The 16,966-nt window shown below is 40.5% G+C and overlaps 2 protein-coding genes across 2 annotated transcripts in view; one reads left to right on the top strand and one right to left on the bottom strand.

Annotated features, from left to right (window-relative positions):
• The window catches only part of LOC124215123 (ADAM metallopeptidase with thrombospondin type 1 motif B), a 58,647-nt gene extending 42,951 nt beyond the window's left edge, over positions 1-15,696 (top strand). Inside the window, exons 4-17 of the mRNA XM_046618111.2 lie at positions 6,172-6,406; positions 9,378-9,697; positions 10,328-10,602; positions 10,692-10,838; positions 10,911-11,061; positions 11,135-11,224; positions 11,325-11,640; positions 11,724-11,851; positions 11,980-12,227; positions 12,306-12,423; positions 12,770-13,032; positions 13,123-13,634; positions 13,784-13,957; positions 14,310-15,696. Of these exons, the coding sequence (XP_046474067.1) occupies positions 6,172-6,406; positions 9,378-9,697; positions 10,328-10,602; positions 10,692-10,838; positions 10,911-11,061; positions 11,135-11,224; positions 11,325-11,640; positions 11,724-11,851; positions 11,980-12,227; positions 12,306-12,423; positions 12,770-13,032; positions 13,123-13,634; positions 13,784-13,957; positions 14,310-14,458 (3,126 nt within the window). The 3' untranslated portion in view covers positions 14,459-15,696. The remainder of the gene's footprint in view (positions 1-6,171; positions 6,407-9,377; positions 9,698-10,327; positions 10,603-10,691; positions 10,839-10,910; positions 11,062-11,134; positions 11,225-11,324; positions 11,641-11,723; positions 11,852-11,979; positions 12,228-12,305; positions 12,424-12,769; positions 13,033-13,122; positions 13,635-13,783; positions 13,958-14,309) is intronic.
• On the bottom strand, positions 620-3,561 carry LOC138190532 (uncharacterized). The gene has a single exon (XM_069134084.1). The coding sequence runs from the start codon at positions 2,959-2,961 to the stop codon at positions 997-999; it is 1,965 nt and encodes a 654-aa protein (XP_068990185.1). The 5' UTR covers positions 2,962-3,561; the 3' UTR covers positions 620-996.
• Positions 15,697-16,966: the final 1,270 nt, after the last annotated feature.

The following is a 16,966-nucleotide window of genomic DNA, read 5'->3' as shown; positions in this document are numbered from 1 at the left end:
GCTAAAGTGACCGCAGCTAGTCGCCGAGACGGCATTCGGTCGAAATAGCGAGCAACATTGCCTTTCAGATATATTTGGGCTATTCCGCGTCAACCGGATCAGTCATCTCTCAGATATTTTTTTAATTTGGCATGTGGATTGTGTAAGGGGAGTTAGATTTTTGTGCCAAAGCGCGAATCTCATAATGCAAAATTCGATTTTTTATTAACAATAACAAATTAGACTCCCATTTTTTTCAAAAATTCATAACTTCGGCAACAAATTAGATAAAATTTTTTTTTTTTTTTCAAATTACGCGGAAAGCTCCATAGAATTTAAAAAAAAATACGAAATGGTAAAAAAAAGTTGTTATCAATTGTTTATTTAACAATTAATTTTTCAAAGATTTTTAAAACAGTGACCGACACGATCAAAAAATTTTTTTAAAATTCTGACATGTTCCTTGAACTGTACTACAACCTGTGAATTAATTCCAGAGGGGTGTTTTTCTTCGTTTTCGAGTAAAAAATCATTAAAGGTGTCGATGCGCATGAAATTGCGGCGCGTCGAGTCTCTACGTAATGGCGGGCGGCCGGTTGCCGTCCACCGCTACCCCGCGGCGGCGTCGCGGCGTTATTTTAGAGTCATTTTCACGATGTAGGACATGATTGAAAAATCTGAAAAAAATACTGTACCTTCACAAGGCCTGCTCAAAGCGATAAGTGAAGTTTCAAGAATGTGTTTTTCACCGTTTTTTTATTACAGAGATTCAAAATAACAGTTACGCACCATGAGAGTGCACATAAATGATAATAATTACATAACTTGCTACTTATTTTAGTACTTATAATCACCCCCGAAGATATGTGGAAGCTGCGAAATGAACGCACTTACAATTATATATTTCATACAAATAAATCGCTTATTCTATGGATACAATCTATTAATCTTTGATCAAACTGGGCATTAAACTTAGAAATGTGAGCAAAGGTTTTCGTCATAACTTACATGGCTATCTTAGCGCATAGATTTACGGGTAAATGACTCATCAGAGGAAGAGTAAACCCTACATTCTACAGTTTTTATAGATAGAGGTAAAAATGAATGGAATCGTCGAGTGCCTTCAACCGTTATTGCTTGGTTCAATCGCGGCTTCAATAATTTTTCATGTTCTTCGTGTTCGCTGTTGCTGCAGAAGTCAAATGCGATATTTTTTAATGCACTCACACTCCATTCGAATAATTGCCTTGGAGTCAAAATAAGATTTTCATTGGGCCGCTGTAGGCTTGCACGTGCAGCAAATCTTTTCACAGTTCCACCAATGCCATCACATGGACTTTTTCCATGTGACGTTGCAAAGAAATGCCATTCAGCCTCGACATTGAAGTCGTCAAAATGATGAGTCAAATTAATGAAGTTGCTTTTATTTTTATATTGTGCACTAGCACCGTCAGTAAAATAAATCATTTTCTTGATAACTTCACTACCGAAGAACTCAAAAAGCTTACCGATTAGTTTCTTCTGAAACAGATGGACCGCGACTGTATTATGTTGTAGATTTTCTGATATGATAACGAAGCTTTTATGCTTTAAGTCCTCATTTTCAACATAATACACAACAAAAGGATGGATGGTAGCTTGATTGTTATTCCAGTGGAAGCTTTGAATTTCATCTTGAACAACAAATGCATAGTTTTCAGCAAAGTCACCCAAAACTAAGAACTCCCCTGGTTGTAGACGATGTTTTCTGTCTTTCAAATATGCACTTTGCTGTTTAGCAATGAAATCATGTTTCTTGAGGGCTATCGTCTGTTCCTTTAGCGTCTCGAGGAACGTTTCCGTTTCTTGCGTGATCGTTTCTAAAACAGATCGATCCGTATGAGTCCACCGTTTGTAGCTAATACTTTCTACGAAATTATCGTCGAATAAACTTTCCATTTCGTGTGTAACCATATCAAAACTTGGACAACTACTACAATCACCGAGATAGCACAAAGGATTTGGAGAGTCACACGATATCTGTTTTATCAAATCGTGGTACGTTCTTTTGAATGTCTGACAAATTGAGCTAACCGCCACCAACATAAGTTTCACATTCTGGTGAATTTTGCAAACACAAACTGTATGTGTTCCTGTTGGTCCAGCTAAAATACACTGCTTTGGGCGGAGTTCCGCGAATTTTGTAAATCCAATTTTATCATTCGGATGCTGTTGCTTGAACGCGGCGTAAGCTTCCTTCAGATCACACAAAACAAGTCGTTTTTGGACTTGATGTTTTGAACCATCCACATCGCGAAGAGTGACAAAATCTTTCTGACCAGGCATGATCCGACTTATTTCATCAGAACAGTAAAATTCCACTACATGAGAGACAACATCATCACAAAGAGTGCGAGATGGTCTTGGATCTGGGGAGGATCCAAATCCACGCTCACTTTGCAATATTTTAGCTTTACGAGCCATTCTATATGAACAATCAAATTGTAACTCCAATTCTCTGATGGACCAACTACGAGGAGTCATTGTGAGATATTTAATTTTGTCCGCGACACACTTCGCGTTGATAAACAATTCTTTCACATCACACAACAATTCTTGCCCGATATCATTCTCAAGAAACATTTCCACACTGCTCTGTTCACTAATTGGTGAAGGTGAAACAAGATCGTCACCACTCGCATAATTATGATTCATATCACTTACCTCGTTTTTATCAGATGGAGTAATTGTGTTGCATTTGTACAATTTTATTCGACAATCCATGCACACATATTCTCCTAGGTCCGGAAACTTTTTCCGTAATGCTGGTGTCACTGGCTTTACCAAATTTCGCACCCAATTATGGCCAACTCTTTGGAAAGGATTACAGCACCGTTTCACATCTGTTGTAGACATTGCTTTCAGAAATGAATTACTTGTGTGAAGAATGAGACGATGTATTGCACTGATCGCTACACTGGTATTCGATTGAATGTTATGCATTTTGAAATGCTCGAAATTTATACTCGTTCAGAATAGTGCTTCACCCACCCAACAACTCTTCTGATTGGTTGAATTCCACCAATGGGGCTAACATAATGAAGGTGCATTTCAATGTACCTGACTTTAGCCAAATGACCCCTTCGCGGAATCGAGGTGGTGACCCGGACTACCTGGATAATGAAGGATTTAGGTGACGCATGCACAGGTGGACGTATTCCATATCCTGGAATATAGTGCTTCACCCACCCAACGACTCTTCTAATTGCTTGAATTCCACCAATGGGGCTAACATAATGCAGGTGCAATTCAATGTACCTGACTTTAGCCAAATGACCCCTTCGCGGAATCGAGGTGGTGACCCTACCTGGACTACCTGGATAGTGAAGGATTTAGGTGACGCATGCACAGGTGCAGGTATTCCATATCCTGGAACAACACTTGACCTGTGTTCGTAATTCATGTTTGAATCATAATGCGTCATAACAAATTTCGAATCTCTGTAATAAAAAAACGGTGAAAAACACATTCTTGAAACTTCACTTATCGCTTTGAGCAGGCCTTGTGAAGGTACAGTATTTTTTTCAGATTTTTCAATCATGTCCTACATCGTGAAAATGACTCTAAAATAACGCCGCGACGCCGCCGCGGGGTAGCGGTGGACGGCAACCGGCCGCCCGCCATTACGTAGAGACTCGACGCGCCGCAATTTCATGCGCATCGACACCTTTAATGATTTTTTACTCGAAAACGAAGAAAAACACCCCTCTGGAATTAATTCACAGGTTGTAGTACAGTTCAAGGAACATGTCAGAATTTTAAAAAAATTTTTTGATCGTGTCGGTCACTGTTTTAAAAATCTTTGAAAAATTAATTGTTAAATAAACAATTGATAACAACTTTTTTTTACCATTTCGTATTTTTTTTTAAATTCTATGGAGCTTTCCGCGTAATTTGAAAAAAAAAAAAAAATTTTATCTAATTTGTTGCCGAAGTTATGAATTTTTGAAAAAAATGGGAGTCTAATTTGTTATTGTTAATAAAAAATCGAATTTTGCATTATGAGATTCGCGCTTTGGCACAAAAATCTAACTCCCCTTACACAATCCACATGCCAAATTAAAAAAATATCTGAGAGATGACTGATCCGGTTGACGCGGAATAGCCCATTTTTATCCCATTGTTCCCGGAACTATGCGGGGGATACGCGACGCTGAATCTCATCTCTCGCAGACCGACGAACAAAATCACCGGACCGAATCGGTCGGCTCTCGCTTTTCTTCCAAGACCCTGAAGCCACGAATTAGTGGACGGCTGACTCGAAGTTCAAGTTCGTTACGTCGACCCGGCGGAATATGAATAAAAAAAGAAAAGAAAAAAAAAAAAACACCATTTCGCAACGAAATTATCAACGTTCGATAGGTTTACCGGTTTCGGTGATTTTGGTACCACTAGCGATCTGGTGTTACGGATGCAAGTGGTACAGAAGGGCTTTCATCTACGTGAAACTGAATTTTTCATCGATAAAGTATACCAAGTACCGTAAGAACCACTGATCCAAAACTTGCTGTGAGTTGGGTTTCAGTCGTATATTGGGCAGTTGAAGGGATTTAGAGTTCGATTACTTAAGAAGAAATTTTATGGAGGTGGCCAGGAGCTATTCGGGTCTACTTACCTATGCGGAAATTCTAACAAGGCTAGAAAAGTCCCCTAATTGACGGTCCGAGTGATGCGTATAAATAAGGGCCTGATCGGACACGTGACGTTCCGTATGTCAGGTCCTTGTTAGGGTGCGTGTCCCCGAAGATCTTTCATCCAGCCCTTGTAGGTGGGCTTTACAATTAGTGACCCTTACACTCTGAAAGTTAGGCAAGCTTCGGAAACCCTAAACAGGCCCTATTAGGGTTGTTTACAACAATCCTAGTTCAACTTCGTCGGGCGTCGTATTCCGGAAAAACATTCTCAATAAATTTCTGCATGAAGTATTTCATCCGCAATTGTGATAGCATTTATTCAGCAGTGATTAATATTAGAAACTTAAACATTATAATTAAATTGTTCGAAATTTTGTCGACTGAAATTTATGAATTCTAGAATGTGTGTAATGCTGGTTCGTTCAGTGTTTCGAATTTGAGATCTACATCACAAAATTCCTGGTGAAAATATTGCAAGACAATAGCGCTGTAACACATCGTTCAATTTTCATTACCTCGACGTAGCGTTTTAAAATATCTCTTAACTATTGCCTAAAGTCTTAAATTCTAAACAAATGACCAGGTCATTAAAGGTGAGACTGTCACATGCACTATACTGGTGATCCTACAATTCTTCTTTGTAAACGGAGACGGCAGATTTAAAATGCATATTATTCATCATCTCTTTAAATGTTACTTGCTCACATGAAAATACCTGCCTTATGTGCCTACATAATCGTTATCTTCGCCAGTTGATAACAATAGTACGTGAGGCTAATTGCGTTTACGAGAAAGGAATAGCGATTAGTGAGGATATCTGTGGGAGGATAATGCTTGTGTAATATATGTGAAGCCGTAACGAGAAGAAATTCTTGATGAACGAAGCGTGCAAATGAAATCTTTCAACAACGATGCTGTGTTGCACCAGTTTACCTTTCATTCATAGTACGACTTAACGATGCAGCGAACCCTAATTGAATTTATATTGTCAATTAAATCCTTAGCCGACAATGAGACATTACGAGGAAATTCATTGCTAATGAAATCCCAACACAGCTCTAAACTCGTATAAGACTTGTAAATCATGATTAAATCGGTATATGCAGGATATATCCAGGTTTCGATATGTTTCTAATACCGCAAAAGACTAATTTATCAGTGTAATAAATGCCTATCTTCCTTCAAGGCCTAATCTTTGAAGCTACCTTTTCTATACTTGAGCTGAAATGTGACAATAAATACAAAAATCGATTCTTGACATTTGGCAAGCGCCTTACGAAACCATGCACGATAAGTGCACGAGTTACGTTGCGTACAAGTTACGAAAATCTTCGTCATAAGCCGAAGTTAAACGTCGTTGAATTTGAAGAAAAAAGTTTCTCAGTTGCCGAGGTAATTCTATCTATCTATACGAGTTGCGAAGCGGTGCCTGGCTGGCAGGTCGATCAGGGTCCGATCGGTCGACGCGTTTGCAACACACCGAGCGTAACAAGAGACTAACCCTGGTGTTGTGTTTCAGACCGGCGTACTCCGCGGGGACCACGGGGAGTTCTGGATGGAACCAGTCGCCGTTGGCTCCGGAGGTTGGGAGGCTTCGGCCCACGCGACGACGTCGACGGCGGCGTCGGGTCGCCCTCACCTCGTCTTTCGACGCTCAAATCCCGCCCCCGCCTCCTCGGAGGTCGGCGCCAAAGCCGGTCAGAGGCGAAGGAAGAAAAGGAAGAAGAAACACGAAAAGAACTGCGGCACCCGCGGTGAGACCTAATAGACGCCTCGGTAATTGCTCCCTCCTTTCCCCTGGACGCTACCGGCTCCCCAGGTTCCCTTCTCTTCTTCTTTCTATCTTTCTCTCTCACTCTTTCTCTCCCCGACCATTCTCCGATCGGCTAGTCCGGGATTTCTTGTTAGTCAATAGCAATCAGCCGGCCGCTCTCTTCGGACGAGATGGTACAAAGACGTCGTCTCCGAGCCGGATTAACAACCGTCACACTCTTCGTACATCTCGTTGAACACTGTGCAAAAAACAACGAGCTGATCTTACAGTCTCGAACCTGCTTCGGCCGAAGACAACTCGAGATTATGCAGGCAATGTGATCCGCTTGTTTAAATTCCTTCGGCAATTTCAGGCCGTCGGACGAAGTCTCGAGTAATTGAAATTCCTTTTTACTGGCACGTTGAACCTTATCGGTTCAGAGAACGCAAACTCTTTATCGGTGGAATTTCCGATGGGTCAGAATTACGAATCGCTGAATTAACGATGTTTTTCAAATTCAGAATGATTTCAATTTTCGAGAGCTTTTTATTTATCCTTAATTCTTCGTTTAGCTTTACGCGCAAATTTTATGTCACTAATTTTTAAACGTACCTGATGAAAATGGTCATCCAAATGAGATTCAACTTTGTTTCTTGGCACTAAGAGCCATGCTAATTGTATATCTGCTTGGTCAAATCTTTGTAAATGCAGTACATATAATTGTGTCTATTCTCTTGTTCGGCAAACTTGGCTAATTACACGTGAAATTATCAGCTTGTAGAGTGGAGTATTATTACAGTACATGATTTTTGTGATATTGCAGTTTTGAGATAGTTGAAAATATTTGTAAACTGTCAGATTGTTGGATTATAATTCTTCGCAAAGTTGAATTGTTTGACTTTGTTTTTTAGATTTTTAACGTAGATTGATTGAACCTATAATTAATTGTACTTTGGATCTTGGATTCTGTTATGGAAAAGATTCATTCAGAAATGACCAGTGTCGGTATGATTTTAAGGTCGACATTGAGCCTTTCTACAAATCAAATGTTAATTGTGAACGGCGCCATCCCTCAATCTGCATAAATCAGACGCAGGCAGATTTGGGGGACCAGACAACGCCAGAAGGAGGCTCCAATAGCGCAATTTCTAGCCAACGATTTATAGTCGGTGGAAGGCGCGTAAAATATATAACTTGACTTCAACAGAATCCCTATATTCACCCTCGTTGTTGCTCGAGGCGTGATTAATACTATCCTATGTTGAATACCTCGTTATAATTTGCCATTCGTCGGTTAAATTTAGCGGTGCACTTCATTATGTCCCTTTACCTAATGGCTATTAAATTTAGTACCAGATCAAAAATAAAAGAGATCGGACCCATTCTGGCTACGAGATTCTTCTTTCCGTAACCTTTCAGGTTGTTTTACTCTCGCAAACATCATTTTTCTCAACGCTGAATCAGCTGTAATGCTGGTACAGTCTGTTGAAAAAATTCATCAGAAGAATACTAATGCCGGCAACATATTAATATTACAATTAATTTTGTGAAAAGAGAACCGAAATTCCTGGAGTTGAATTTTATTTATAAAAGTAAATTCTGGAGAAAAATGTAAACTGAACGATTGAGTTTTAATGTCAGTCTGTAAACAAAAAAAGTTTTTCCTGTAGAAGCAATATATGTATGAGAACAATAAATTATACCGTCAATCACAAAGACCAATAATTATCACAAGCGAGTGACTTATGAATAAATAAATGGCAACGTTCAAATTAAACATCAATAACAGTCTGATGTTACTCGCACTATAGCTTATCTGGCATCTTACGTTACGCTATTGCATCTCTTTGTTATTGCGCAGTCACAATAAATGTATAAGAATAAAGTGACTGGAATGAGAAACTCGTAACTCTACTCCATTTAAGTCAGCTAGCTAGACTTTGTAATAGACAGAGAGTGGCCAGGTAATGAATTGTTCGTCTATATATCCGATTCTCAAGCGCCGGCTATAATTTATTCCGATTTCCAATACCGAACGCTTCCAGCGACTGAGCTCTGTTATTATTAACCGGAATGTACCAGCGCTATTGAACGTGCCGAGTGTTCGAAAAATTGAAAATGAATCTCAATCACTACCCCATCCATTGTGTAAATAGCGGACCGCCATAGTGTGGAAGTGGTTGTATACTCGTGTTGCCAAGTTGACGTACCGAAAATTATCCTGGCGCCTGTGATATCTCGATTACAAAGGTCCGAGAGACGTTAGTGTAACGAGTTCGACTATATAGTCTGGAAAGTGGCCAGACATTAACGTGCTATCGCAACTAAATACAAAGTCTATTTTTATCCAATTGAAAATAAATCACACCAGACGAATCTTCTTGCCAGAAAAGCTGGTGGATTACAGATGAAGCCATTAAAAAAAGTGCTGGAGCTGCGGGAGCTTATAGTTGGCAAACTCTTTAAAAATCTGTTTCTTCCTCACTTTTATTACCGGATATTTGAATATCATGCATGTAGCTGTGACTCTAAATTCTTCTGAGGCCTTTAATGACCTCATCTGTGATTGAAAGGATTAGTACCAGCTTTTACAATAGCACGTTTTCATTAAACACTGAAAACTTGCCAACTTGACGCATTGTTGCAGTAAGTTACCAATTGCAAACAATTGGAACAGTCGTGAAAAGAAGATGCGAAAAACTGTTACTTTTCTGGAAAATCTAAGTATCTGAAGAACTTAAAATTTGTTTATACATCGTACTATAGAATCACAACGTGGTCAAAAAGTATGAAGGTCTGTGTGCCGATTATCCCTGGCTCTCCTATCACCTCGATTTCCACTCATCAGGCCGTAATAAACATGCTTTAGCAAAGAAGCTTCGATCTTACGTCCCATAAGTTAAAAACTGTTCTAAGAGGAATCGACCGACAAACCTCTGATTAATTCAAACATTCACCCTCGATCTTTGCAGAGCCAAGACGACTGACGGTAACACGATTGGAATGGCAAACGCAGCCTGGCCTGGTTCAAGTTCAGGGTCGAGGACGGCGAAAGCACCACCCCTCAAAGAAGTGGCATCGTTTCAAGAGGTCCGTAAGCCGAGCGCGACACGTCGAAGCTTTGGTTGTCGCGGATACCTCGATGATGGCCTTTCATCAGGACGGAGATGTCGAGACGTATTTGCTGACGATCATGAACATGGTTTCATCCCTTTACCTCGACCCGACTATCGGGAATTTCATTAACGTCGTGGTCGTTAGGATTATCCTGATGGAAGAGGATGATGGCGAGGTAAACATTTATTCAACCTTCGAATGAAAAACGACGGAATCGCGTTGATGAGGCCTCCTTTGTCAACTGAGCCACCTTTTCCGTCATGTTATTGATTACTTTTCATAATATCCGTGATTATAGTACCATTTTAGGTATTATCTCGTGTCTTCTTTATTTTTCTAAGTCTTCCTTATCTCAAAGAATAGTGATAAGCTGATAAACGTAAGATGTTGAAATAATTTTAATTGACCCGTTTGAAGTCAGATGTATTTTGTTTCAATTTTTTAATCAAAGATTGTCGTGATTGCCTCTGGATAAAGTTTTCGATGGACTTCAAATATTTTTCTTGACGTTTGCGGAATTGGCAGAAGAATTGGAGTTGTAGAGATAAGAAAAAATATTAATCTTTCAAAATCAGTTTTTGGCTAAGAGAGAAAAAAAAAAACTCGATATACACTCCTCTCCAAATCAATCGATAATAGAAGCCGTGTATCTTCTTAGTTTCCAACATTTTTCTTGTTCTGCCTACCAACTGTGAAATGAGATTACATCGACCAGTGCCTGATTTTCGGGTTTTCATCTTATTTTTCAACACCTTACCTTAAAGTGGCTCACAATTTATATTGCTTTTCTTATGTAAAACTTTAGCAAGGATTGAACGTCACCGTCAACGCGGATAAGACCCTCTACAACTTCTGTAAGTGGCAACAGATGCTGAATCCCGGCGATGATTCGCACCCTAACCACCATGACGTCGCCATCCTTGTGACCAGAGAAGACATTTGTTCGAGGGCTAGCACTCCTTGCAGTACGTTAGGTGTTGCTCACGTTGCCGGTATGTGTCAGCCAGACAGAAGCTGCAGTGTTAATGAAGATAACGGTATCACCCTGGCACACACGATCACTCACGAGTTGGGGCACAAGTGAGTAAAACTTTTTTGTGTTTGATTTTTCTGTTCTTCTTGATGATATACGAATTTATTCTACCCTGAATTCCCATTCTCCTCTTTAGTTTCGGAATGTACCATGACACAGAGAAGATAGGTTGTAGCAGGAGGGACGGGAACACCTTACACGTGATGACGCCATCATTTGAAGTGGACACAGTGGGTGTGGCTTGGTCGAGGTGTTCCAGGAGAGACATCACCAACTTCTTAGAGTAAGTTCTGATACTACATCAACCATCCTTACTTCAGTGAGCTCTCAGTCATAACGTCAAATACCATCTCAGTCAAGGAAAAGGACAGTGTCTCGAAGACGAGCCAGCTGATAACGACTACGCATATCCTGAGCTCCCTCCAGGTGCTATGTATAACGCAGAACATCAATGCAGACTCCAGTTTGGTGTGCGCGAAGCAGCTGTGTGTTCCCCTTTACAAGAGGTGCGTTGTCCCGAATTCGAATAGTGAATGTACAACCTGAGCGCGTATTTCGATTCCGATTCTTCAATTTCAGATCTGCTCCAAGCTGTGGTGCGTTGTGGACGGAATCTGTACATCAATGCTTCATCCCGCAGCACCGGGGACAAACTGCGGAAGACACATGGTTAATATTGCCCGTGCTTGGATTTTATTATTTAAATATTTCTTGCCGTGACGTCACATCTAAAGAGATTCTACCTCACTGTCTGTGTTCAATTTTTCAGTGGTGTCAAAATCAGGAGTGCGTACCGATCGTGAACATGCCCAGTGCAATTGATGGTGGCTGGGGAGAATGGGGTAAGTGGGAACCATGTTCCAGAACATGTGGAGCAGGTGTATCAATCATGGAAAGAAAGTGCGATCACCCGGAGCCAGCTCACGGCGGTAAATTTTGCGTGGGTGAGAGGCGTCGATACAAGATTTGCAACACAGAACCTTGTCTCGAAGGAGCACCGAGCTTTAGAAGTGTCCAGTGTTCTGCTTACAATGACAAGCCTTACAAAGGGAAAAATTACACTTGGCTGCCATACTTTGATCAGAGTAAGTTTATTTCGTACTGAAATATTAAATGCGTGCAGATTTTTCTTCACGCAACAATATACTCATGTATTGTCGAATTGCAGGTGAACCATGTGAACTGTACTGTACTGATACCGATGAGAGCGTCATCGTGCCTTGGGGTGAATCTGCGCTAGATGGAACTCCATGTAATGTAGGAACAAGAGATATGTGCATTGCTGGTATATGCAAGGTAACGATTGTCAGAAGCCGAAGAACGAACAAGTTTGGTCGAATTATGACAGTTAGACTACCGATTGATGGAAATAATTTGATGCTGGTGAGGTAAAAGTGGAGTCTTAGTAATGATACAATTTTCAGAAGGTTGGATGTGATTGGGTCGTCGAATCAGATGCAACGGAGGATCGCTGCGGGGTGTGTCATGGTGACGGAACGCAGTGTAAGACAACCACAGGGCAGTACGACAAGAACGAAGGTCCAGGATATAACGAAGTGGTCGTCATTCCGGCCGGATCAAGGAACATAAATCTCGAGGAGATTGGAAACAACAGGAACTACATCGGCATTGGTGTACCCAAGTCGGAAAAATACTTTCTCAACGGGAAGCGGTGTGTAATTTGTTGTGCAAAAGACGCGAACCTGGAGTTTCAAGATTAAAAGTCTGATGCTTAGGTTCCTTTGCATAGGCAGATCACCCTAGCTGGCGAATACGAAGTTGCGGGGACTCCGGCTCTCTATGAACGGGACCGTGAGCGCGAGAAGGTGCGGATTCCCGGACCAATCAAAGAAGATATCGTTGTCTACGTAAGTTTGAATATAAAAAGAAAATGTCACTGGTTTCTGGTTTATACTCAAGACGGTATCTAAATTAAACTATCGGTGGAAAATATGAACTTGTGGCCCGCCATTTAATTCCCAATGTCTTGTATCATATACTTGCATATTTCGAAGCCGAATTTTCATTGATCGAAATGCACAATATCTGGCCTTCTTGAATGTCAAAATATGTCTTGCGTAGCTTGAATTGGTTTTCCTTGTTGCTTGAACAGCTCATACCTTGTATTTTCCAGAACCCATCTTCATCACCGTTTCCATTTCCAGCTCCTGTTCTGTACTTCTCCTTTCCAATAACGTGGTCCTATTATTTTAGTTAATTTGCAGAGGTCATTACCGCAACTTTGGCCTACGTTATGAATACACGGTTCCAAAAGCCGAGCCGGACCGTGCCCCAGAATATTCCTGGGTATTTTCGGACTGGTCGTTATGTACGGTGACTTGTGGAGGCGGTTTTCAAATTTCCAAAGCATTCTGTCACGAAAGCAAGAGTGGCGTCGTTGAGGAGCACTTCTGCAAAGATAGAATCAAGCCTGATCCGGTCACAAAGGAATGCAACCAAAAACCATGCCCTGCCAGGTAACAAAATTCACGCGTTCTCGACTATCGTAAATTATGTATCCCAAGATCCATTGATTTTTGAACAAAGATATGCCACTTTTCTCGTAGATGGTGGGTCGGGCCGTGGCAGATGTGCACAGTGACATGCGGAATTGGAGTACGCAAAAGGTCGGTGATGTGTGTGTCATCTGGCGAGGGCGAAGAGAGTTCAGATCTTGCGCTGCCCGATGGCGATTGTAACGGAGAGATCCGTCCCGAGGAACACGATGCATGTCCGGCGCTCCCGACGTGTGAGGCGACCTCGGAGATCCCGCTGATAGTTTACGCGGGCAGCAAAGAGAACGCCTTCTACAACGTAACGTCGAACGAGAACTACGGTATAACTGTGATCAGCAGTCTAACTACTGAGAAACCGGAGATCTTGGAGTTCGACAACGTCGTGGACGGAAACAAGGACAGCTCGATGTACGACGCTAAGGCGAAGTGGACCGTCTCGGAGTGGAGCCTCTGTCAGTATGGAAAACGTACACGGGAAGTGTCCTGTCCTGCTTCTGGAGATTGCGACCCCTTAGCGAAGCCGGTTTCAGTGGAGGATTGTCGGATCGGGAAATGGGTCACTGGTAAGATAACTGTTCTCCAAATTGGGTGGTACCGCTCCAGTCTAAGCTGCCTTCACCCTTTTGCCAGAACTCAATTTACGCGTTGATAGTGCGGTGTAACGTGACCCGATCGTAATTCCGATCACTCATCCCAGTCATTTGCATTTCAGGAAAATGGAAATCCTGCAATGCTACTTGCGCCTCCAAGACCGGCGTCAAAAGACGTAACGTTGAATGTCGCGACAGAATAACGAACTCGTTGGCCAAGGATTGCAATCCGGCGCGCCGTCCACTGGGCATTCGAAGGTGTAACATGAGGAGACAGTGTGACTCACCAGTTCACAGTGAGTTGTCTAGATATATTGAGCCATTATCTGAGTTATTTAAATCATACATCGATACCTATTTCAAGCAATTACTACCATCAAAGATTTCTAAATGTTCCAGCGTTATTGTGCCACTCAGAAATCTACATTGACTTCTATTTTTTTGAAAGAGTCGTGACGTTTGCTGTGTTGGATTCAAATCATTCTCTCGTGAATTGATTCGTGGAAACAACTTGTTTCAACGCATATCCACAGCTTTTGATGATAATCTGTGGTCAATATGTATACTAATTTATAACTCAACTACTGGAATAGATTCAGTGATTTACCGTTGTCTCGTACGTGAAGAAAAACGTGAAATCTCTTGCAGGTTGTAGAGACACTCTGGACTCAACGACATGCGACAAGTACAGCCACATGTGCAGCGTATCCGTGCCACTTCGGGAGTCATGCTGCGTAACTTGCTCCCAGGGGCGACGACACGTACGCCATAATCGACGTCATTTGTCACGAGAGTAATCCAGGAGAAGCTGGAACTGCTGCAGTCAGATTCAGAGGTTGTGAGGTTCCCTCTTCGCCCGAAGAGACCAGTGACGATGTGGAAGAGAACGTAGCTACCCAATTGCGAGATTAAACAATCGAATTCTGTCTTGTTCATGTGACAAAGTGAAAGTGACTGAGTGCATTTGATTGGAGTAACTGGACGCGGTACTTATTTGATGAAACGACGTCGCTTCTAGAAGACGAATTCAAATCTCGAGTTGCTGGTAGTCTGGACAGTGTCATTAGAGTACAATTTCTCTTATTCTTAAAAGTAACGTCTTATCAAGCGACATTTAAAGCGGCCGCGGTTATTATGTAGGGCAGAATTAGTACGACAAATACCTGCAGTCTTTGGCCAAGTGACATCCTAACTTTTTACATTTAACGTTCTAGCTTTAGTTTGATTCAAAGATATCGTTAACTTAAATTCTAGTTAAAGGTGAACTTTTTATCAGCTCTACTATTATGTGACTAAAATGGAGAAAAAGCACCGAGTTTCGTATTGGTTGCGGAAAAATAGAATGTCAAATAAAGAGACACAAAACTCATTTGCAAACACGTAATGATGATAAATTCCTGATTATTATACTGAAATGTTAAGTACTCAGCACTCATCATTTATTGAGAGTTTGGGCTCAAAAATTGTAAATTTTGTTTTTCTATTTCCTGTTCTGCTCAGACATAGTCATTTCCGGTACCAATAATCAGTATAATAGATTTTTTTTATGGAGGAAATATAATTTCTACGAATAAAATCTATTTCTTAGCTTGAACAAATCAAGGAAATAGTAGTATGGGTGATAATCGACATTTGAATATAATCTCATTGCCAAGTATCTATCGACAATCTGAGAATAAATAATTAATTAAAATAATTCATTGCTAATACACTTATCCATGGTTTATTCGGATTTACAATTTTCACGTCACTGTGCGTGAATTTCAGTGTTGATACCTACTAATTTTGATTTATACGTAATTACTGATAGTCTAAGTTACAAGTGAATTAATTATATTGGTTTCTATCATCCCGAGAAAAAAGCATTTCATTTAAATCAAATGACTCATTATCAAAGGCTGGTTACTAATGTTATGTCGGTTAAATATCATTTTTAGTTTCGAAGAGCATCTACTAATACATTTTCTAGCCGATATGAATGCAATGTATTATAGTATAAACAGGTACGTACGGAATCCTATGCCACCTCTTTCAATATCAGTCAAGTTTCTTTCCGCCGTCGGTAATACGACTCGGTTGGCTTTACCGGCTAGTTATTAAGTGTCGGTAGCTATAAACCGTGTACTTTTTCTATAATCTAGTCAGCTGTAGGTAAGATATTCGCTTCAGTGCAAGGTTACCAATCATCGGTAAAGAAGGAAGCATACGCAATGTTTATTTAATCATTCGGGCATAAGTCTGTTTCTGTTACGAACTAGCATTTATCGATGGAGTCACCTCAAGATATGCCTCGAAATAAGATCGTACACTCATGAAACGAAAGAATCGGCGTATCAAACCACAGAAACAGCCCAAATTGTAGTCGAAAAAATTTTAATTGCACTGAGCACGTCGTTACATTCCCGCTCTCGAATGGTATGAAGGGTTCATGCCACGATCTGTAAACCTTCATCTGAACGTATCCTGGAGCTTATGCTAAAACGGTTTGTTATAATTCGTTGGTTCGTACTTTTTCTTCCATGCGTTACGAACATTGGTTCAGAATAATGGTCACTAACGAGCATTGCATGAGATAACATCTCCTCAAACAGCTGAGAAGTGTGAATTACCACTGACTAATAAGAAGATTATTGATTTTACGTTATAAGAGAAACTAAAGCCTACAACCAGGAGTTTGGCTTTTTAGCTGATTGCAACCTATATGTCAATAAATTTCATGATTCGCAGTTTTTGGACACATTCTCATTCTACAAAGTTTTGGTTTACATTGAGATTTTTCATTCATGAGAATTTCTGGAAATGAATATTGGTTGTCGGAATAAGTAGAAAATTATTAAATCTAAGATTCATTTGCAGGTCAAAGTCACCACTGGCCAATGACTAGCAACTGCCAAACTGGAGGGTTTCGAATTCAGCCAAAATATTTCATGCTTCAAAAGTTCAAATCCAATGAATTGTAACGAATTGATCGTCATATACATTTGCAACTATTTTTTTTTTTTTTTAACTGTAGTCAGTACGCGTTGTATTATCAATTTCATTGATGAACCTTTACAAGCTAATTTAATAGCGAATATTTTGTTAGTTCATTATTCAATGACCAGAATATTATACCTTCTTCACTGAGATGCGTGAATTCCAATTACTAATCGTAACGCCACCAACCTTCTTACGCTGGCTAACCTATTCTTAGTTTAATCTGATGAATATCTGCTGACTTTAAACAGACATTTATTCACCGAAGCATTTTTCACCCAAAAAATTGTGATCTCACAAACTTTGTAACGTGCAATAATACGAGATGA

This window comes from Neodiprion pinetum, chromosome 3 (genome assembly GCF_021155775.2).
Source record: "Neodiprion pinetum isolate iyNeoPine1 chromosome 3, iyNeoPine1.2, whole genome shotgun sequence".
Classification (NCBI taxonomy): Eukaryota; Metazoa; Arthropoda; class Insecta; order Hymenoptera; family Diprionidae; genus Neodiprion; species Neodiprion pinetum.
The sequence above is the reverse complement of the archived record's forward strand: the minus strand, read 5'-3'. Positions and strand labels throughout refer to the sequence as shown.

Coding starts and splice junctions, on each gene's coding strand:
- LOC138190532 (XM_069134084.1), bottom strand. CDS start 2,961: ATGCATAACATTCAATCGAATACCAGTGTAGCGATCAGTGCAATACAT.